The sequence below is a fragment of the Scardinius erythrophthalmus genome (genome assembly GCF_964197995.2).
Source record: "Scardinius erythrophthalmus genome assembly, chromosome: 11".
NCBI lineage: Eukaryota > Metazoa > Chordata > Actinopteri > Cypriniformes > Leuciscidae > Scardinius > Scardinius erythrophthalmus.
In genome coordinates this window covers 39,024,742-39,048,033 of record NC_138231.1, presented here as the reverse complement: position 1 = coordinate 39,048,033, position 23,292 = coordinate 39,024,742, and the positions used below count along the sequence as shown (strand labels likewise).

Below are 23,292 nucleotides of genomic sequence, written 5' to 3'. Positions count from 1 at the left end.
AATCTTACTGGCCCTAAACTATTGAATTGTAGTGTATGTACAATGGCATTAAATACTGTGGAAAGTTGATACACGGCACTAGAATTTACAATAAATATGCATATCGAAACATTTTCACAGAAAAAAAATGTCATAAACAATCAACATAAAGAAACATTTCACTTTTCAATCAAAAGTGTAATGCTATTTTAAACATCAATTATTTATGGCACTTTTATGATTTCATATTTATTGAGAGGCTGCAATATTTGTAACTTAAATATATTTAAACCATTTAAAAAGAAACAGTGAATGCAAATGTAATTCAAAAATTAATGGTGACCTGTTACAATTTTTTACATTTAAATATAAGACAAACCATTAATCCTTTAGATCATCCATTAATTATTGTCATGCATCTGTTAATATCCATTATTACTGGATTTTGTACTTGATTTTATCATGGATTTGAGTACTTGAAAAACTAACTTACCTGTCTTTCAGGTCCTTCCCTAACAATTACTGGGACAAATTTGTTAAGAGGAAGGTAAGCAGAATCACAGTAAACTTGTGATGTTACTCATTTACGGTGCTTGTATTCCACATTTTTCACTGTCTTCTTTAGGTCATCAATAAATACGGTGACCTGTACGGGGCCGAGCGCATAGCTGAACTCCTGGGTCTGGATAAGAGTGCTCTGGACTTTGATCCCACCGAAGAGGCCGTGGTGAAGGAAGCCTCCCTGCTGTCCTGGTGAGCTGACGGGACCCAAAAACATTTGGTTTTAAGGAGCATTGAATACTTCAGTCATGTTTTGGTTTCAATTGCAGGTTGAGCTCAATTGATACCAAGTACCACATCTGGAAAATGGGGGTGGTGATGACGGACAACGTGAGTACGGTTCAGATTTGAGAATGTCAGGAAGATTATCCTATTCCTGGACGATAACGTTTTGTCTTTCATCTCTAGTCTTACCTCTACCTGATCTGGTACACCACCATGTCGATTCTGGGGCATTACAATAACTTCTTCTTTGCCGCTCATTTGCTGGACATTGCGATGGGCTTCAAGACCTTGAGGACCATCCTCTCTTCTGTGACTCACAATGGCAAACAGGCAAGTGTCATCCAGCAGGGGGTGACTGCAGTACAGCTTTACCACCAAAATACTTCAGATCTGATGAAAACACCTTCTTGATTTGAACAGCTGGTGTTGACCGTGGGCCTCCTGGCTGTCGTGGTCTACCTGTACACCGTAGTGGCTTTTAACTTCTTCCGCAAGTTCTACAACAAGAGCGAGGATGAGGACGCACCTGACATGAAGTGTGATGATATGATGACTGTGAGTTTAGGTTTTCGTTTTGAAAGGTTTCCTGGGCTTGAATGTGGATTTAGTCTGATCTGGACTCATACTGACTATTGGTGTGGATGCGTAGTATTGCACAAAATAACGTTTTGCAAATGTTTTCCAAGTGAACTTGGAGTTTATTGGGAAAATGCAAACATTTTGCAGGGGAACACAAAACATATGTGAGAGAACGCAAAAGCATTGACATATATTTTTTTTCCCATCACTATGTCCCTTTAGGGGCTCCCTACTACTCCCTACTATTCAATTTTTTTTTTTTAAATGGGAATTTCTATTATTGAGAAATATTATATATATATTAAAGCTTGATTTTTACATTTTTATATTCAAAGATTGTACTCTACCATTCAAAAGTTTTTTAAAGAAATTAACACTTTTATTCATCAAGGATGCATTAAATTGATAAAATAAAGACGGTGAATTGTAAAATATAGCAAATTAATTGCAATAAAGACATTTATAATGTTACAAAGTAATTCTATTTTAAATAAACGCTGTTCTTTTGAACTTTCTGTTCATCAAGGAATCCAGAATAAGAAAACTAAAAACTGTTTTCAACATATTACATTTTAAAATATATTCAAATAGAAAAGTTGTAATAATATTTAACAATATTACTGTTTTTACTGTAGTTTTGATCAAATGCAGCCTTGGTGAAAGAAATCTTAAAAAACAGAAGTGTGTGTGTGTGTGTGTGTGTGTGTGTGTGTGTATGCCCAAACTGCTTTGCTAGATCATTAATAACTAAAACAAATCCCATGAATCCTCAGTGCTACCTGTTCCACATGTACGTGGGTGTGAGGGCTGGCGGTGGCATCGGTGATGAAATCGTGGACCCGGCCGGTGACCCTTACGAGCTCTACCGCATTCTGTTTGACATCACCTTCTTCTTCTTTGTCATCGTCATTCTGCTGGCCATCATTCAGGGTAATGCTGCACTGCACTGATTTACATGCTCCATTAAACACTGCTCTTAAATAGCACTGCCCAACCCATCATAATCAGTATTGTATTATCAACCTCACACTCAATATTTGGATCTTCAGAACATCAACATAATAGTGAATGCTTTTATTTTTCAACCCAGGTTTGATCATCGATGCCTTCGGCGAGTTGAGAGACCAGCAGGAGCAGGTGAAAGAGGACATGGAGGTGAGCGATGTCACACGTCCTCCTGTGAAGTCTAAAAAGACCACAGTTTGTTCCTGTTTTAACGTTTTGTCTTCGGTCTAGACAAAATGCTTCATCTGTGGAATCGGGAATGACTACTTTGACAGAATCCCGCATGGTTTTGAGACCCATACCTTACAAGAGCACAATCTGGCCAACTATTTGTGAGTAAATCACCTATATGACGTAATTCAACTAACATGAACGTACAGTATGTCATCTGATGACAACCTTTTTATAGTTAGAATGCTTCCTTTATAAACGAATCAAGTCAACACATCTAAAAATTCAAATATTCCTATTTAACAGATTCTTCCTGATGTACCTTATCAACAAAGATGAGACTGAATACACTGGTCAGGTAATCTAATCTAATTTAAATGAATTGATTAATGGTTTTGTGATTGGTAAGGTTTTTGTTTTTGTAAAAAGTATCAAAACAGTAATATTGTGAAACATTATTACAATTTATAGGACACGTATCTCAATACTTGGGCACTTCTTCAAAACTCTTCACACAGTGATCACAACAGCTGTCAATATGGGCTAATCTTTGGATTATTCATCATTGCTTTGGCACAAAATGCATTCAACGACTACATCTTTCAAATTGCATCTATTCTTTTCTCATTTAGACACAAACACCGGCCTAAACTATAGCACACGTTTACATACTCTTTTCAAATCTGTTAAACTTTAGTTTCGTTTCAAAACTGAAAAAGACAGTAATTTACTACATTTCCATAATACCAAACTGAAAGATATTCTGAATCTGAAAAATCAAATACTATCAAAACAATTAGATGTTTCTGAACACCTACACAGGTGTTAGTCTTTCAATTGCATTAACATCTGTACAAAAGGAATTATTTTGTACTGAAATTTAAACATGGACCATCTAACATACTGTGGTGAATTCTAAATAGTATGTTTTAGTAATATCATGAATGTCATTTCATGTTTTTGTTGACAAACTTTGCTAATGTTATGGGAGAATGAATTGAATTGAGACGTGACTGTGCGTTTTGACAAGTGTTTTGGTAGTTTTAGTGAATTTTGAATGTGAAATCAACTGCTGTGCCAAGTTTAAAGTTGGTTGGAAGAACAGCGTGAAGAGTTTTGGAAAAGTGAAAAGTGACCCAAATATAGAAAAATGTGTCCTAGGCATTATCAAAAAAAAAAAAAAAAAACTAGTAAACCAATAAAATAACTTTTGTATTTGAATATATTTTAAAACTGTAATTTATCCCTGTGATGCAAAGCTTCATTTTCAGCATCATTACTCCAGTCTTCAGTGTCACATGATCCTTCAGAAATCATTCTAATATGCTGATTTGATGCTCAAGAAACATTTCTAATTATCAGTGTTGAAAAAATTTGTGCTGCTTAAAATGTTTATAGTAAACGTGATAAAATATTTTTCAAGACTTTTGATGAATAGAATAGCCAAGTTCTGCATTTTTATTTATCGTGTTTAATAAAAAGTTGTTTTTTTTTTATAAAATGACTGACCCCAAACATTTGAACGGTAGAGTATATTATATTTCATAAATTATATCATCACATTACTTCTCTATCCTTTTACTACAGGAGTCATATGTTTGGAAGATGTATCAGGAGAGGTGCTGGGATTTCTTCCCTGCTGGAGACTGTTTCCGGAAGCAATACGAGGACCTGCTGGGCTAGAGGACGTACTGTCGTCCTCAGTCCAAATATGAGAGAAACCACATGTTCAACCTACGTGAGCTCCTAATGTAAATGGATTTTAGGATCTTATGTAGGTTGGACACAACATCCTAAACTAGCTCTCATCAAATGCTGCTCAATGATTCATACAAACAAAAAAACCTCAGCCGTTTCTCCACCAGAAATGACAGCGACATACCGAGAACTCATTGTGATCAAGCCAAAAATGTGAACTCAAGTCCAACATTGAGAAAAAAAAAGAAAAAAAAAAAAAAAAAAAAAATGTAGCACACATTGCCAAATTAAGACACAAGCCATGTTTGATAAAAAAAAAAAAAACACCAACATGGTAAATTGCCTCATTTGCTTAACTCACAAATGCACATGAAGTTGTGAGATGAGATGTTACCACATATATGTTTTTTGATGTGTTGAATGAACGTCTACACAAATATGCACAAGAATACCTTCTGAGTGCCAAACACAATTTATGCCTGTTTGATTTAAAAACAAACAACAAAAAATACTATGAAGAATGTGCAATGCCTTTAAAGACAGTAATCTGACTGGTGGAATGAGAAATATAAAGATCATCTGCTTCAGTCCACTAGATGTTTCTCATACAGCAAAGTGCCTTACGACAAGAGACTATGCAAACATTTGGTTCCCGCTCGTATGATTTGCTAGTTTGCATTTTAGTTTAGACTCTCACTGACAGTCTCACTTGGGTTAGTAGTTTTGTAGCTTTCGTTGATGGTTCATGAGTAAAGATAATCACTGCTTTTTTTAAATGTTTGGTTAAGGTTAAATAACTCAAGTCGTGTTTGCCTGATCATTTATGAAGTACGATCGCAAAACAATGGAAATCTATATTCAAGGATAAAAATGATTAACAAATGTATTGAACAGTCAATACTGTAAACTGCTATTGTATGGCCATTTGTATGTATGTAGTGGCTTTGGTGATTTGCATTTGTTTTGAGCAGGGGGAACGAAAATAAAGTAGCTAATGCAATAAATCCCAGCTGACCATAGATGCATTTAATCGGAGTGAGAATATGATGAGTCGGGAAACTGTTACATGGCATTACACCTGGAGTTATATATTCATGAAGCATTTTATTTTCCACATGACTGAATTAGTCTTGGCTATTATAAGACTTCATCAAGTGTCTGAGTATGATGTACACGTGCACACAGATGTAACGCTGTCAGCATATCCACAGCCGTGTCAGTCAGCAGGGAGAAAGTGCTTATCTCAGGTCAGGAGATCATGCTGTCCAACCAGTCCTCCAGATCCTCCTCTGTCACTTCCTGTCTCGTGGGTTCAGGTTCACTCTCCACTTCTGGCTGGGTCTCTTTCATAACAACTGTTTGATTTTCTCTCTCTTCTTCCTCTGAATCCTCTGTTGAGGTGATAAAGTCATTTTTTACACCATGTTCAGGAAGCTACTTTGAATCTATAACTTGCAAAATAGTTCAACAGAATCGAAACTCAAGTATTTAAGGATTATATGTGTATCAGAGGATATTTTCATACTGCAATAGAATTCAGGTCGAATTTTACAAAAAAATAAAGGCTAACTATGTTATATATGCTGATGTTAAAAAAATGTGGTTGGTAAAATGTTTTTGACAGAAGGCTCAGCAAGACTGCATTTCATTGATCAAAAATACAGTAAAAAAGTACAGTACTGATTTGTATTTGAATATATTTTAAAATGTAATTTGTTCCTGCGATGGTAAAGCTGCATTTTCAGCGGCTTTTACGTCAGTCTCCAGTTATCCATGTTGAAAACAGTTTTTTCTGGAAACCATACTTCGATTTTAGTTTTTAGGATTCTTATGAATAAACTAATGAATAAACTAATATTTTTTTCCACAAAAATCTTACTGACCTTATTTATATAGTAAAAAAAAAAAAACTGTCTCACTAAATTGAATCTGATTTCCAAACTCTACGCTACTTTGTTAATTTGTTACTGAAAGTTACTACTTCTTTTAGTACCCTCCAACACTGTTTAACAAAAAAGAAACAAGATATACCAATTGATTTGGATACCTTGTGTTGGGGTGTTCAGCGCATCATCTGTTGTAGCGTGGGATTGAACTGTGACGGGTCTCTGCAAGCTGAGGAGAAGGTCGAGCTCCTGGTCAGCATCATCAGTGGCCGCAGGGAGTGACGCTGTGGCGGTTGAAACAGGCTTTACACTGCAGGAAATGCCCAGGGCTGACTCTCGGCCTGCGTGAAGAGCTGGCGGTGTCGAGTCGGTTCTGTGAGGGACTGTCACGGGCGGCAGTTCAACAGGAGTCGTCACCTGAAGCATATTAAAGCTCTAATACATCATACTTTACTAGTAATAATACTAATAATAATAATTCGTTACATTTATATAGCATTTATAAGTACTCAAAGCGCTTTACATGGAAGGGGGAATCTCCTCAACCACGACCAATGTGCAGCATCCACCTGGATGATGCGACGGCAGCCATATTGCGCCAGAACGCCCACCACACACCAGCTTACTGGTGTAGAGGAGACGGAGATGAAGCCAATCAGTATGTATGGGGATGATTAGGAGGCCATGATGGACAGAGGCCAAGGGGCAAATTTGGCCAGGATGCCGGGGTTAAACCCCGACTCTTTTCTCCGAAGGACATCCTGGGATTTTTAATGACCACAGAGAGTCAGGACCTCGGTTTAACGTCTCATCTGAAGGATGGTGCTCTTTGACAATATAGTGTCCCCGTCACTATACTGGGGCGTTAGGACCCATACAGACCACAGTGTGAGCGCCCCCTACTGGCCTCACTAACACCTCGTCCAGCAGCAACCTAGTTTTCCCAGGAGTCTCCCATCCAGGTACTGACCAGGTTCAACCCTGCTTAGCTTCAGTGGGCAACAGTCTAGGACTACAGGGTGATATGGCTGCAGGCTGAGTAGTATTTCACTAAATATTTCAGCAGTAGCATTTCAAAACATTTCAACATAAAAAGCAATGGATCTACCTGAACAAACTCAGCCTCCAGGTTCAGTCTGGTGTGCAGTGGAAGCTCTTGAAGTGACTGAGTTAAAGCTGGCAGGTCAATAAAAAGAGCTGGAATCTGGAGAAGTCACAATCAACCAGAGGAAGATATATCCTCAAAAAACGCAATAATTGCACTGGAAAACATACAAGCAAATCTTAATATTTAGTGACTTGAGAAATGACTGATTATGCACCTGATTTTTTGCCAGTGAGTCCATGTCCCAGTCCTTCTCATCAGAGAACCTGAACTGTGTGAAGGAGTCCCCTAAAATAGATAAACATGCAATACATTGTTTAAAAAAAAACACACACACAAAAAAACTATGTTTATACAGTATATCAACCAGAGTATGTAAAGTGAGTCACCAGCTAATATCTTGGTTTTGTTTCAACACTTTCAGGAATCTTGGAATGAATTCTTTATTTTGGTGAAATTATTGATGTGTAATTTTTTTATTTATTACTAATAACACTATTAAATGATCAACAAACTCAAAATTCTCAAAGTGTTATAATATTTACTATCAAATATTATTAATATTTGACAGTACAGTACATTTATATGAATCTAACTAAATATTACTACAAACAAATTAATAATGATAATTGATTTAATTCAATATTTAAAATCAGTATTATAATAATGCAATAATATCATAGATTATTTTGCCCACTCTGTGTTGATTTATTTACCAGGATTAAAATGATCCAGTTAACACATTTCATTGAAAATGATACGACAGTTGTGTTATTTTAGTGTTACTTTCGGTGTATTCTAAATTAGCATTAATTTTTATATTTTCAGTTTTCATTTCAATTTAAGTTTGGTTACACTTTATTTTAAGGTGTCAGTGTTACAGTGTAATTATATATTGAAGTACTGAGTAATATTAAGCAATTACATGTACTTAGGGTTAGGATTAGGATTTGGTTGAGGGTCAGTTGCATGTAATTATGCATAGTTTACTGTTATTACTATGGTAAGTACATGTAACATATGTAACAAGAACACTGTAAAATTAAGTGTTACCAAGTTTAGTAATTATGTTATGTGCTTTTGTCATTTTTCTTATTTTTGTTTTTTACAATTTCTATTTAGCTTTAATTTTTTATTTCCGTTTTAGTAATTTCCATATAAAAGTTTTTCCATATAATATCTGTATTTTATTGTAAGATTTATTTTGATGAACTAATCATCAACAATAACTGCTGTACTACAGCTCACCTTCCAGACCCTATATTGCTGTTACAAGTCAATTATTAATCATGTTCCACTTTGTTTTCAATTCCAAATGGACACAATGACACGGGCCAAGAAGAAGCACCTCAGTTCACCGCACACCATCACAGCCGCAGCTGAGCGCGTGTCATCTTTTGAAGTCATTTTCACCTTGACACAAGCAGCGTGAAATGTGAGGCGGCAGCAAGTTGGGACAGCTGAAGAAAGAAGCCGTGGGTCTGTCACACACAGCTGTCCAGCCAGGGTGAGGCAGAATAGCAGGCGTCCTGTCTCAGAAACACGCTTTCACTAAAGACACACTTGCCAACTGCAGTTGGCCAAACTGACAGGGATGATACAGCGCAGGGTCTCGAGGTCAAGGAGAGGGATCCTTCTTCAAAAGCGAGCATTCTGCCACTAAAGGCTCCATGTAAAGCAGCCTACATTAAACTGATAAAGAAGAACCTAAAGATGTTAAATTGTCTATATACCAGTCCAGTGACTCACAGTAAACCAGATTCCTCGTAACGTGGAGCAGAATGCCAAGTACGCAGTGGTTGATGTCGCTGTTATGAGAGAATGAGGAGCTGTGGACAGGAGAAGACATCACGTTTCCTTCACTGGCAGCGACAGCGCCATGGAAACTGCTGCCATAACAATGAGCAAAAGTCCTGTCAGCATGTGTGGTGAGGGTCAGCGAAGCATTATCACAGCGAGTGTGTGTGTGTGATAGGCCAATATATCAAACCAGCTGCACGCGACATGCGTACTGTTGTGTTGCATTAATTATGGTAAAGACACTGTTTGTACAAGTGAAACAGTGCAAGAATAATTGTAGAAATAATCATGTACGGTTTACTAGGGACACAAAATTATAGAATATGTTGGCTGAAACCAGATGCCACAATTTTTTTGTTATGGCTGATGAATAATATAATTGATAATGCACATAATAATGCTGCTATTCAGAACTACACATAAAGTCCGAATTGTGCGAATTTATATATTGAAATTCTGTACAAATTGTTCAATAAAAAGTCACAATTACATAAAAAAAAAATGTTTTGGTAACACTACAATAAGGTCTCATTTATTAACATTAATGTGTTAAGATGAATTAACAATAAGCAGTTCATGTGTTGCAGTATTAATTAATATTTGTTAATGTTAGTTAATAAAAATACAGTCGTTCATTGTTAGTTCACAGTGCATTAACTGATGTTAAAAAACAACTTTAGATTTGAACAATGCATAATGTTGAAATTAACATTAACATAGATTAATAAATGCAGTAGAAGTATTGTTCGATCTTAGTGCATGTTAATTAATGAAACATTTGTGTTACCATGGAAACAAGCCTCCATAAAAATAATCACTTTGCACAAAATAAATAACTTTTCACTTTTCAAGTGATTTATTGACTGCTTTAAATCTTTTTCTTAATCCATTTCCCAAATTATTGTATTTTTATTCTTTAGTTTAGAAGTTTAGAAAAATGCCATTGGACAGTTTTTAGACTTTCAAATGAAATGGATAACCAAAAGTTGCCATATTGTGCATATCTACAAATAAGTAAAACTGTGTGGTGTGAGAGGAAGAGCAGTTGTCAGTAGCGGTTCTGGTGCAGTGCTGGCACGATGTGAGTGTGGCAGATGTTGTCTCTCTGCAGGCTGGCGTCCTCTGACCCGCTCACAGGAAGCCACGCTACAAGCACAGGTCATTTCCTCCCAGAGAGTGGCACCATGCAGTCTGCCAACCCAAAACTGGCCAGTGTTCTTTGCTTTTTCAAGGGCCCCAATAAGACACTGATGACAGGAGGACCATGAAGCGCTGTGTGGACCCACAAGCACAGCACCATTAAACCGAGCACAGGCCATCCACTGTTAGTCATTAAATGGCACTTAATGGAGGGAGGCTTCAGCCCTTTGGAAGAAGCTGCTAATTTGCTTTGTCGTCACGGCTCTTGAGCAAATCATTGCTAAGCCAATTAGCACAAAGCAACTCCGTAACGAACTGAACCATCAAAATAAATCAGACTGTGATGATTGCAATTAAAACATTTCAAGCCGAACATTCAAAACAATAAGACAGTTATTTAATATACGCTTCAGGATAGCTGCCATGGAGAACACCAAGAGTTTCCTATTAGTGTCTAGAGTTGAAAGGAAAGACTTTTGTGCAGTTCACACACTTGGTTCATTTGAAAACACATCTTTAAATGCAACACTGCTTGGATATCTGAAAGACGCCAAATGTGTAAAATAAAAATGTTTTCCTTCAGATCATTAAAAGTTTGAGCTCTGCTTACGGGTTTGATCTGTTGAAGTTGAACTGTTGCATAACCTTCAAATCATTATGTTTATAAAGAGGTCTGAGCTTCCTAAACCAGAAATGGGGAATAAAACAATTTTTTAAGTTGATTCTAAGCAAAAAACACTTTATTCTTTCAAAATGATATGTGCTCATTAATGTGTAATTACTTCTACCAACTAATCAATTATTCTCGTAAGCGTAGAATCTGCCATTTAGAATACTAAGGACCCTATCTTGCAGCCAGCGCAATTGACTTTGTACACCGACACATGTATCATTGTGCACCCGCACAAAGCGCGCTTTTCCCTCCACAGAAGCACGTCGCTAAACTAGGGAATGAACTTGCGGTTGTGGTTGCTGGGCGGTTCAGCGCAAAAGAGGAGGCGTGTTCCGGCGCAAACGTTCCTTCACGCTATTTTGCAGGTTTAGAAAACAATTGCGCCACTAACCAGGAAAAAATTGTTTAAAGTCAGTGGCGCGTTGCGCATGTTATTCATATGCTATTTTAAGGGCACATGCTTGGCCATAATCAATGTAGGGTTTGCACAACTCGCATGCACTTTAATGCTCTCATCTACACAGAAGCAGCAGTTTTCATTTTTGCAAATCATACATTATTACGATAGATAGATAGATAGATAGATAGATAGATAGATAGATAGATAGATAGATAGATAGATAGATAGATAGATAGATAGATAGATAGATAGATAGATAGATAGATAGATAGATAGATAGATAGAGAATTTATTATAAAAGCATACATCTAGCTTACACATTTACCCAAATTATCATACACCTGTTTAACCGAAGTTAATTTGGGTGGGTTTCTCCATTTCAATGTAACTTCTCTCTTTTACGGCCGTAACGAGCTGTGAACCGCTCCTGGCGCGCGCCTGGCAAATCTGCCGTTATAATAGCAATCCGCCATGGAAAAAGCGCGTCTGCTCTTAAAGGGAATGTGAGATGACGCTCTGATTGGTTATTTTCACGTTACGCCCAAACCACACCAATGAATAATGAAGCTACTTCAGACCAACCCATTTTAGATTTGCGCCGGGTGCAAGAATCATTTATCCCGCTGGGAAAATAGCAACAGCACCCAAGACCCGCGTTGACACTTGCGTTGCAGATCGTTAAAATAGGGCCCATAGAGCGAGTCGCTCGAATGGCGGCAGCCATGTTGCGCCTCCATCTTGAAAATACATTAGCCAAAGAGGGACATACCTGGAAATTCAAGCTTCGCCTTTCGCGTTTTTACACTCAGTGGCACCGTGACGAATGCGAGGGGGAGATTACTCGCGACTGCCGGCAGATTTGAAATAATACGGCCACCGTAGGAGTTAAAACGCCCTCGGAATGGGAGGGGCTAGAAAGTAATATTTAGTTGGTAGTCATAAACAATTTCACCACTAGATGGGAGAAAATCCTACACAGTGTAGCTTTAATTTACAAAAGAAATGACTGGAACTATAGCTGTGAATCTCTTCATGTGGTTTCAACGGTGCAGAAAGTGACAAATCAACTCTTATTCTGAAACCTTTAATGTATCAGAAATCAAATAATAATAATAATAGTTATTTCTCTGTTTATATCTATGACGAGTCACGCAGATACTGGGCTACTGCGCAGTGGTACGACCCGAGCCAGCCAAAATAGCCGTGTACCGTAGTGATTCAGGATAAAACAAGAACACGGTTTGAAAAATGGATTTATGATGCTCATTATATAATTTTTGAACTCAAAAAAAGCTTTAAATATGTGCATATATTTATATACAAGCATTTATTTTTTTCAATTGGACAAAGAAATAAAGAAAGATTATCAGACACAGGATTGAGTCTCATGATTGATGAGTTTTCCAGTGTTACAGACACAGTGTTTACGCCTACTGCTCTATATTAATCTATTTAATTCCTATTTATTTGTGAATGCACGTCCCCATATGTCCGGTGCATTAGTGTGTATGAGAACAGGGCTCTGGTGTGAGGTGCACCTCAAGTGAATGATGCTAGATGCGAGCCATGGAATGAACGAAAGACCACAAAGAGCAGAAGTCGTCCAGAGTCCTTTCTGTCTCGGCACAACCTGACCTACACTACAAGAGCAGCAGTATTCTCCTTTCTTCTTGATATTTTTACCTGAACATAAAAGCTACACTAAGTTACATACAATGCGTGTTCACTTTCTACAAGTGGAGCCAGTATTGCAGCCGGGACGATGGGCTGAGCTGACCATCAGGTTAGCAGACAGCTGTGGCTCATCTTAATAAGACATCTAGAAGAGTCATTTATTTCCATAGAGATGAATCAAGCACTCAATGCGCTACTCTTGATCAAAGGAGATGCTTTAACCAATGATGAACACAGAGGAAACACATCTCAGGGAGGATCCTCTTCAGAAACTACTAAAAAAGCAATGTCAATATTTAAGAGGAAGATATTTTATAGAAATTATTAAAAGCATGTCATATAACACTGTGAGATTTTCTGTGAGAATTAACCAAATAAATTAAAAAGTATTTTTTTAATTTATACAAGAAAAAAAATATCTATTTTATAACTTAATACATGCATTATATTACTTACTTACTATTTATTATGTAATATGTTTGTTACTTTTATTAAGTAAACAAATTCATTATTAAAATAATACATTTATTATAAACATTCAGACCTGAAATACTTGATATAGACTTGACGAGACGTGATAATGGCACTGATTCAGAACATTCAAAACCAAAATGCATTTGGACTAGAGCTGGCCGTTACATTATTATTATTATTACTACAAGCAACATTATTGCGATATCTTCTTTGCTGACATAAAATACATATAATTAGGGAATATCTCAATAATGTTGAAAGGCTCTTTTCAAGAGCAATTGCAAAAACATCTCTATATATAAAATATCATAAAAAAATATCGAGGTATACATTTTTACCCAGGTCTAATTAGGACTGCATTCAATTCCAAGACGGACATTGAATCGGAAATCTATCTATTGAACATGAGTACCATTTACATGGCATACATAAAACCTGTGCAAAATATCTAGGAAGATTTCTCTTTATAGACTTCCCAACAACAGAGAATCTTGATTACAGAGGTATTTCAATGACAGCGCCCATTAAGAACATCCACTTCCAACCAAATACCAAAGGACTTCATGGCCCAAATATCAACACTGCCCCAAATAATGCATCTCTGGGCATACATGAATTTAAAGGGACAATCAGGGGACCATTTCCTGGCAGAATTATAAAACACATTCATTGGGGACAAAATATTAGATCACTCAGGCTATTTATAGTCAAAAGCTATCATTATTACACAACCATATGTATGCAAAAGTGTCACTTGAACCTTTAACCTGTAAATACGGTTTGAAAAAAGCTCCCATATTTCAGTGATGTGACAACAGGGAACAATCGCCACAGGAAACAAACAAGGAGTAAGTTATGGTGGACAGATAAAAAGATATGGAACGCTAATATGGAAAGGATTAGAAACAAGTGGCCACTGTTGCTCTTCCCAACATTCATAAAGGTGTCAAAATGGCTTTAAAATAATGAGCAGCCTCATGCAAATCGCACAGGTGTTATGGTAACAACGGCAGCGAGGGAAGAGAGCGAGTGTGAAGAGAGACACACACAGTCATTAACAGAGTGGTTGTTACTGTTACACATTATTACAGAGATGACATTCTGATACTCTGTGTGGGTGCAAACGCACACCCCCGCATCATAATTACTGTCCAATGCTTGAAGCAGGGGACTACAGTCACAGTATGAGCTCCATCAAAAACACAGGTGCTCAGCATTTAAGTGAAGGTTGCTCCAGCATTCTTCCAGAAACACCAGTTTGTGCTGGATTTGTGTGATTACACTTAGCAGGCTGGAATCAACATCCATTTAGCATATTTTAACTTAAATCAACAAGACTCAGATTCAGAGAAAACAAAGTCCATAATTGATATTCAATTAATCAAATTTGGCAATGCATGTTTAGCAAGTATAATCCAGTTCGAAGGTTTGGGGCCGGTAATAATGTTTCTGAAGTCTCTTCTGCCAACCATGGCTGCATTTATTTGATCAAAATACAGTAAAAACAGTAATAATGTAATATTATTACAATTTCAAATAACTGTTTTCTACTGAAATTATTCTAATATGCTGATTTGCTCAAGAAACATTTTATCATCAATGTTGAAAATCGTGTTGCTTAAGATTTTTGTATGAACTGTGATAATGAAATAATGAAAATAATGAAATAATGAAAAAAATGTACTCTTTGATGAATAGAAAGTTCAAAAGGAGCATTCATTTGAAATAGAAATCTTTTGTAACATTATAATAGACTTTAATCACCATTGATGAATATAATGTGTCCTTGTCATTGATCAATTTAATTTTTAAAAATGTTTTTAAAAAAATACTCTGAAAGACCTTTGCCTTTTCAGAGCATGCGCAACAACGCTGATTCCGCTTGCATTCGACGAAGCCGAGCTACAATCGCATTATCTAGGTCTGTTGGTCCAAATTCACAAAATCAGGACAGGTTAGTGACAGTAAAAAAAGCTTAATTATTGCTTTAGTCCAACTGAAACTGAACTTATAAAGTGCACCTAGCATGTGTTTATCAGCATGCTTAAAAACAATAAGGGTTCTATGGTAGTAATAATTTAATGGCTGGCTTTGTGCAAGATACAGTAGGTTGTTGCCTGCCAAGAATATGAAGAAGAGAGAAATCTAGAGAGCTGTGTCCCACCAGGGTGCAGTCATTTGTGGAGGGTCCAGCTGGTGAAACTGCCAGCAGCAGGGCCACAGGTGGAGGGCCAAGGCACTGAAATAATGGACAGCAAGTTGGGAAGGGACAAGGTTTCCTACAGGTGCAATGTCATTGGTAATGAATCAACATCTCTTTGCTTCTCTGCAGGGACACAGACAGGTCGAAGTGCAGTCAACAGCTAAACAAGGTCATGAAATTCAGGCAACGTTTAGTATTCATTTGCTGCTCTCACTGTCAAGTGTAACCTGAGTATGTAGCGCGTAGGGCTGAGTTGTGTCTGCTAGCCATCTGAGACCCAGAGGAGACGTACTACTCTAGGACAGACACACAGATGCAGGGAACACAGCGGAGCTGTCACTGTATATCTATACCCTTCATTATTAGTCCTCCTCCAGGGTACGTGATACGGCTCATATCCTCCATTATGATCTCATTATGATCAATAAACTTGGAGGCCTGGAAATCCTGCCCTACATGGAACTATCTTACATAAGCCATTTCCTGTCAACCTGACTGTACGACATGAAGATGTGAGATTGTGATCACACTGTGGCATTGTAAAAAAAAACAGGTGACGGCTGACAAAAGGAAAAATTGTAAAAAGAAATGACCCTGAATTGGTCGATCTGTACTCAATCCCCAACCAGACAACGCTTACACAGACACAACTTGCAAGGACACGATGTCACTCATTTCCTGAGCGTCCTTGCCCTCTTGCAACTTTATGTTTGTACTGTGTGTACTGAATCTGTTTTTTTTTTTCTCACTGATCATTCAAGGCTTCCTTTGATGGCCTGTGATTTAAGTAATTGCACCCATGCAGCTGTGAGAGCAGAATTAGAGGCATCATCTTCAAATGAACATTAATACTAACCTCTTAAAATAGTGTAAGTGCAAAAATAAATAAATAAATTACACTGCCATTCAAAAGTCGGTTTGATTTTTGTCATGTTTTAAACAAAGTCCCTAAAGCTCACCAAGACTGCATTTATTTGATAAAAATTACAGTAAAAACAGTAATATTGTGATTCAATTGTATTACAATTTTAAATAACTGTTTTCTATTTTAATATATCTTAAAATGCTATTTATTCCTGTGTTGCAAAGCTGTTTTTTTTCAGCATCATTACTTTAGTCTTCAGTGTCACATGATCCTTCAGAAATCACTCTAATATGCGGATTTGCTGCTCGGAAAAAAAATCGTATTATCATCAAAGTTGAAAACAGTTGTGCTGCTTAATATTTTTTTGTGGAATGTGATGAATAGAAAAAGCTCAAAAGAACAGCATATATTTGAAATATACTTCTTTTGTAACACTGTAAATGTTCATGTCATTTTTGATCAATTTAATACATATAGAATAATTTCTTTCAAAACAAAAATCTTTTGATCAGTATAAATAAATAAATAAACAAATTCATAATGGTCAAGGATATATGACAGCTAAATGCTGAAGTACATAATTTGTAAATGTTAAATATATCACTTCCAGTGTGATATGCAGTAGCATTGACTCAACTAATGATGTGAATTTGGGGTGAGGCTATTCATTTGGCTAACCAATGGTAGATAAAATTTTATAAAACAATTATTTACTTTATTTTTTGTTTGTTTGGTGAAGCTAGTGGAACAAAAACAATTTAACTGTAAGGTTAACTTTCATATTTGAATGACCACAGATTTTTGATAACCTCATGTTGAACATCAGACAAACAGCTATATTACCTCAAAATATATGGGAGAAACATCACCTGGCACCTTAATAAGTTGTACTATTTTAGAGGACCATTTTACTTTGAGTTGAGCTGAAGTAGCTCCTATACAGACACAACAAAAAGTCATTAAATGACCCTCTTACTTCTGTATTTCTAGATAACCGATCATCTCCACCCACTTATTTGCTCGCAGCCACGCTATCTGTGTCAAAAGAGAGAAATTAATGCCTCCATTATGTTTCAGTGAGCATCATACCACCCTTTCACACACCCCCTCTGTCTCCAGCATGAGCATGAACGGTCTAACCTCCATCCCCTCATTTCTGCTTCGGTTCAGCCCCCTGCTCTTCTCCTCTTCCTCCTCCCATTCTCGGCGTCTGCCTGTTGTTCACTGCCCCAAATCATGACGATCATCCCAGCCCAGAGGGAATGACCTCCTCCCAGCCATTCACATCTGTGTCTGTCAGAGCATCCACAGGCAGCAGCACACATTCATCCAAAGAAACAGCAGCAGCAGCAGCAGCGTTTCCCAATCATCCTCCACCACTGAGAGAAAAGGAGATGCTTAACAATGGACTTTGGCGTAGTCGGCACAACTTGAGACGGAGCTTTTTACTTTGACTCTTCCCTGAGCACCAACAACCATCCAAAAACCGAGGAGAACATTTTACTACAACTTTGAGGATTATATAATTTAAGAACAGGCTCATGACTGGATGAAGAAGCAACATCTAGACACTCGATTTCCAGAGTGGTGAGAGTTGACAATAGAGGAAAAGGTTTGGGATGAGTGACAGTGTAACCGAGCCAGATCTGTAGATGGAGTTCAAGGCTGAGATATGAAAACAGTGAGTACCAAATACATACATCTTTTACAGATAATTAGACAATGTAGTAATTAATATTGGTCAAACTAGGTGGCTGAATATTAGGTCAACATTATTAAAAGAGTATCACTGACTGCTATTCTAATGAATTAGTTATGTTTCAATTAAAATGTTTAAAATGTAAATGGGCAATTCATCCAAAAATGAAAATTCTGTCATCACTTTCTAACCCACATGTTGTTTCAAACCTGTATCAAAAATGTCTTTCTTCTGTGGAGGACAAAAGCAGAATTTTAGCATGGGCATACAACCTTGCCCGTTCAATGTCAATAGGGTTTCATTTTGTTGCTTTTATGTTCCACATAATAAAACAAAGTCATACAGGTTTGGAGATGAAGGTGAGTAAATGACAGACGTTTCATTTTGGGGTCTATTGTCCCTTTTAACAATAATAATAAAAAAAAAACAGACATTGTTTTTAATGTTATGCTAGGGACATCCCAGAGTTCCACTAAGATGATTTAAATGGACAGAAAAAAGCAGTAAAGAAAGCTCCTACCTACAGTAATTTGGAAATTGCCAAATAAATCAATATGTGCTATGATGTATATTCAGTGTAATAAACATGCTTGAATTTGTTAAATTAGTTAATGCATTAGCTTTCATAAAATAACCATGAACAATACTACAGCATTTTAATACTCAAACTAATACTCAAAGTTTGAAGTTTGAAACATTCAACATTAATGTAATGTGACTAATAAAGGCTGTAAAAATAGTTCATGGTACACACTGCATTAACTAATGTTAATAGATGTCACCTTATTGTCATGTAAATTACACCATTAATATTATATTTGCATGCACTATTGTTTTTTACATTTACTGTAAATACAATTGTGTTAACAATACAGACTCCTTACCGAAACTAGAAATCAATGCAAAGCTTATATGGCTGTGTTTACAAAATGTTTAAATATTCAAGCATCTTAAGCGGGAAAATGTGCATCAATATCATCTGAAGGAGATCATTATTACCTTGTAATACGAGGTAGCAATTACCACATTCTTCCTCATAGTGGATTTTCAAAGCAATGTGAGTTGCAGGGTTATTCTGAGACCAACAAAGACTCCCAATGCTTGAGCAATGTCCTATGATGCTGGCCCTAGCAACAAGTTCACCGCCACAGTGACAAGGTCTGGATGATGCAATTCAAATTTAAAGATGTTTTTATTTGATCAAGAGTTTCTGACAGATTAATCTTTGATCAACTGTGAGATTAGACAAAATAAAATTACCCATCAGTGCGAGTAATATGCACAAAAATGATCGTATCAAAGATTTGGTACAGCATGAAGCCTTTCGGTGAGCAGATTTTCAAATTGTTATCTGACAAACGTAGTTTTCTTTACAGTGAAAGCCTAAAAGATAAGCCTACTAGGTAGGGACCATAATTTGACATACATAATAGATCAGTGCAAATCAACAGATTACAGCAATCTTGCTGCTGAATGCAAATCAAACCTGGTGGAATATTGTCTCAATTACATAACGTTGCTACACCTGTGTTACCGTGTCAAAGAATGGTTAAGAAAACAGAATGAGTTTTCTATGAACTGCATGATGATTTCCTCACTCAAACTGATAGATTAAACACTACAAACTACCATGTGGGTGACAAACAGGTGCAAGCACCTGCTGTCATGAAGAAGACAACTCATCTGTTTTAATGCAATATGTGTAATAATGTGTAAATTATCACCCCCATGTAGTTCCAAACCTGTAGACCTTTAAAGGTGACTAAATGATGACAATTTTAATTTTAGGCAAACCAACCCCATTAAAGAATCCAGATTAAGCTATGATTTTGGTCATTTGTGAGAAAGCTCAAGGGTAATTGAAGGGTGTTCCTGGTGAAAGCTGAATTACACTCATTTGGTATGTAATCAGTCTGTTACCACCACACACACTAATCAGGGCCTGCTGGCAGAATCATAATAGGATAAAGGACAGTAAGTTGAGTATCGCAGGGGAGGTCAGGCAACTTTGAAAGACATGTGGAGCTGAACAAACCGGAACAGCCATTTGTCTATTTATAACTTAGCTGAAGTCATTATATTGCAATATTTGACCAAGAGGTGTGACCATATTTACATATCTTGCCAAGTCAAACAAGACTTTTTTCACTGTTAAAATATAATATACAGAAAAGAAGATTCTTCATCAAAGCAGTCAAGTTAAAGCACTGAACTATTTCTATTGTTGTTATCATGGTGCTGTACAACCACATCATGATGGTAAAGCTGTCCTACATAATTCCTGAAGTCATGGATACAATACTTGTTCTGGAGAACAGATACAAATTCCACCCACATTCACAGGGATCAGCAAATTTGAACCTCTGATGACTAATCGTAAATGTGCAGGGAACAACACAGGAAAAAATAGATAGCAACAAAACAGATTAAGTGCTCCAATTTAGTTTGGAGTACAACTTTAACTGTTTGGCCACGACAAACAGAAACATATTGCTACTAACAAATGGCATTTCCTAGTACGTATGTTTGCGCAGATATGCACTACTAGGGATAAATAGTCTTTCTTTTGCAATACCACAAGAGGCAGTGCAATTCTGCAGTACTTCACTGTTGTAAAATTAGATGCCACAAATATATCTCATGAATATCAATGTGGCTTTTGAGGAAGCAGATTAGGGAAATGAGAGGCAAATTGAGCAAAGAAAATTCCCTCAAGAGAACAGCGTAATGGAAACTCATTCTGCACTTACAGGGAATTTAGGCTCGTTAAATTTGAGGTACAAATGCCTTTGTAATGGATAATTTTGAATAATTAGAGAGTGTATGACCTGCCCTTGAACAAAATGTACAATCTCTGCATTCACTTACTGACATACATAAAGGAACTGGGCTGCACATTAAATCGTGTATTGCTTTGGCTACAGGCATTCCCTGAAAACAACTTAAATCATGTTTTCTTCATGTTTTAACTTGAAAAATATAGGGTCAGTAAGACTTTTATGTTTTTGAAAGAAGTCTCTCATGCTCACAAAGGCTTTTCAATTTTCAGCATCATTACCTCCGTCTTCATTGACACATGATCCTTCAGAAATCATTCTAATATGCTGATTTGCTGCTCAAGAAACATTTCTAATTAATATCAATATTTTTGTGGACACATGATTATTTTTTTCAGGATTATTCGATAAATAAAAGTTCAATATAACAGTATTTATTTGAAATAGAAGTCTTTTGTAACATTACACATGTCTTTACTGGCATTTTTGATCAATTTAATGCATACCTGCTGAATAAAATATTTTTACTAGTCCCAAACTTCTCATTCAGTCAGCATAAAATAAACTCTGTGAGTGGTAATGGTTGCTCGCTGTGCTATTTGTAAACATGGCAAAAACTGTTGCTCATCATGAGATGAGTCCTCCTCCATCAATCAGATCCAACTGTGCAACAGAAATAGAGTTTTGCCCTTCTCGTCACCTTTAGTATCTCAATAGCACACAGCAGGACAGCTGTTTAACACCACCGTTGTTCTACATTAATTTTAGTTTTGATCTCCTCCCTCCATGAGCTATATCAGAGGCACGGGGGAAATATGACACAGATTTAAGTGGGCAGTATGTCTTACCAGCTGAAGTGAGGAGGACATGATAGTCTGTGCCTCTTTGTGTAGGTACATCTTCATTAATGTCCTCTTTCTCCGATTCCTCATAACGGTCCCAGTTGGGCTCAAGCTTTCGTCGAGAGAAGGTGTTGTGCTCCTCTACTTCCTCAAAGTTTTCTTTGTTGTCATCATGGTCATCTTGATTCTGAAAAGCAATCAGAAAAATGATGACAGTGAGCAAGCATGACACAATACAAACAGTGAATACTTATTGATTCTAAATTGGTTTCTAATAAACTATAAAAAACTATTTTAAAAATTAACATGGTAGCAGTAATACAGGTAAACATGTAACTACTGATAGAGTAAAAGACAAATAGTACAGTAACCACTGCCAACACATTATAGTACAGTAATGTTACTACAGAAATGCCATAAATTAAGTTTACAATTATTTTCCATTAATCTCATTCAAACAGTGTGACAGTGCTTGTGACATTATTTTATTTTCACATAACTTACTTAATATTTATGACATCTGTGTCTAATACCAAATAGCCAGAGTTTTATAGTAATCATTAACTTACTGTCATTATGGCATTATAGTAAGTTACTCGGCAGAAACTATGGTTGCCATGGAGCTTGTTTTGTATGGGTGACACTCACTCGTCGAAACTCTCTAAAGTCTGCGGGAGGTCCATATTCGCGCCCTCTTCCTCTGCGATGGTCCCGTTTGCCTCTTCCACGATAGTGGCCCCCTCTTCCGCGACCCCTGTGCTCTCCCGAACCGCCAGTGTCCCCCTCACCTTCACCTCTGCCTCCACCTCCTCTTTTCCAATGACCACCGCGTCCCCGACTATGTCTACTCTCCATAACTGAATATGAAAATTAGAACTACTAACAGTTACCGAGACTGTAATCATGTAACACCACAACAGTTGTTACAGTCAAAAAGAACCCTCTTCAATGGAGAAACGTTCCCCCTCATTCAACTAGTTCCGCTTAATCATGAATGATATTGTCAAATTTATGCTGGTCGAACTGGGGGAAAAAGTATGAGTATCAGTAGTATCAAAAGTAGTAGGACCAGGGGAGAAACCAGCTCTTTTGAGGGCATGTGAGATCTGACCGGGTGCTCGGTGCTCCCATGCAGTCCTGTCATTCCTTTTCATAGAATGGACTGTAAACGGTAGTTATTACAGTCATCTTTACGATATTGCGATGCATATAACTCTTAATATGTGCTTGTCAGATTGAAAATAAAAATAAAAAATAGGCCTACTTCCAAAGTTGATTAATCATAGTACAGACAAGGCTTAAACTATAGTCCCAGACTAAAATACACGTTTTAGCTGTTTTAAATTAAAGCAACTTACAGTGACATATCTTAAAATATGTCATTGTTATTGTTTTATCTCAAGATGCACATCAGTAATGTTTTTTTTTCCTAAGGCACGCTTAAAAAACCTACTTAAACTCAGAGGCGGATTGAGTACACAGCTTCATTACTTGAGTAAAAGTACAGATACTAAATTTTGCTCAAGTACAAGTAAA

At 36.9% G+C, this 23,292-nt stretch overlaps 2 protein-coding genes across 5 annotated transcripts in view; one reads left to right on the top strand and one right to left on the bottom strand.

The window, feature by feature from the left end:
* ryr3 (ryanodine receptor 3) overlaps positions 1 to 5,237 on the top strand; it is a 92,661-nt gene extending 87,424 nt beyond the window's left edge. For all 4 annotated transcript variants that reach the window (XM_081377716.1, XM_081377717.1, XM_081377715.1 and 1 more), the window contains 10 exons: positions 484 to 526; positions 605 to 732; positions 810 to 870; positions 949 to 1,095; positions 1,186 to 1,320; positions 2,118 to 2,274; positions 2,435 to 2,499; positions 2,581 to 2,681; positions 2,827 to 2,878; positions 4,108 to 5,237. In XM_081377716.1, coding sequence (XP_081233842.1) covers positions 484 to 526; positions 605 to 732; positions 810 to 870; positions 949 to 1,095; positions 1,186 to 1,320; positions 2,118 to 2,274; positions 2,435 to 2,499; positions 2,581 to 2,681; positions 2,827 to 2,878; positions 4,108 to 4,203 — 985 coding nt within the window. In that variant the 3' untranslated portion in view covers positions 4,204 to 5,237. The remainder of the gene's footprint in view (positions 1 to 483; positions 527 to 604; positions 733 to 809; positions 871 to 948; positions 1,096 to 1,185; positions 1,321 to 2,117; positions 2,275 to 2,434; positions 2,500 to 2,580; positions 2,682 to 2,826; positions 2,879 to 4,107) is intronic.
* Positions 4,674 to 22,879, bottom strand: aven (apoptosis, caspase activation inhibitor). Its single transcript, XM_081377719.1, has 6 exons — positions 22,405 to 22,879; positions 21,763 to 21,943; positions 7,427 to 7,497; positions 7,213 to 7,308; positions 6,266 to 6,521; positions 4,674 to 5,609 (listed from the first exon to the last, which is right to left on the bottom strand). Exons 1-6 carry the CDS (start codon positions 22,609 to 22,611, stop codon positions 5,467 to 5,469), a joined length of 954 nt encoding a protein of 317 aa, XP_081233845.1. The 5' UTR covers positions 22,612 to 22,879; the 3' UTR covers positions 4,674 to 5,466.
* Between the last annotated feature and the right edge of the window lie 413 nt (positions 22,880 to 23,292).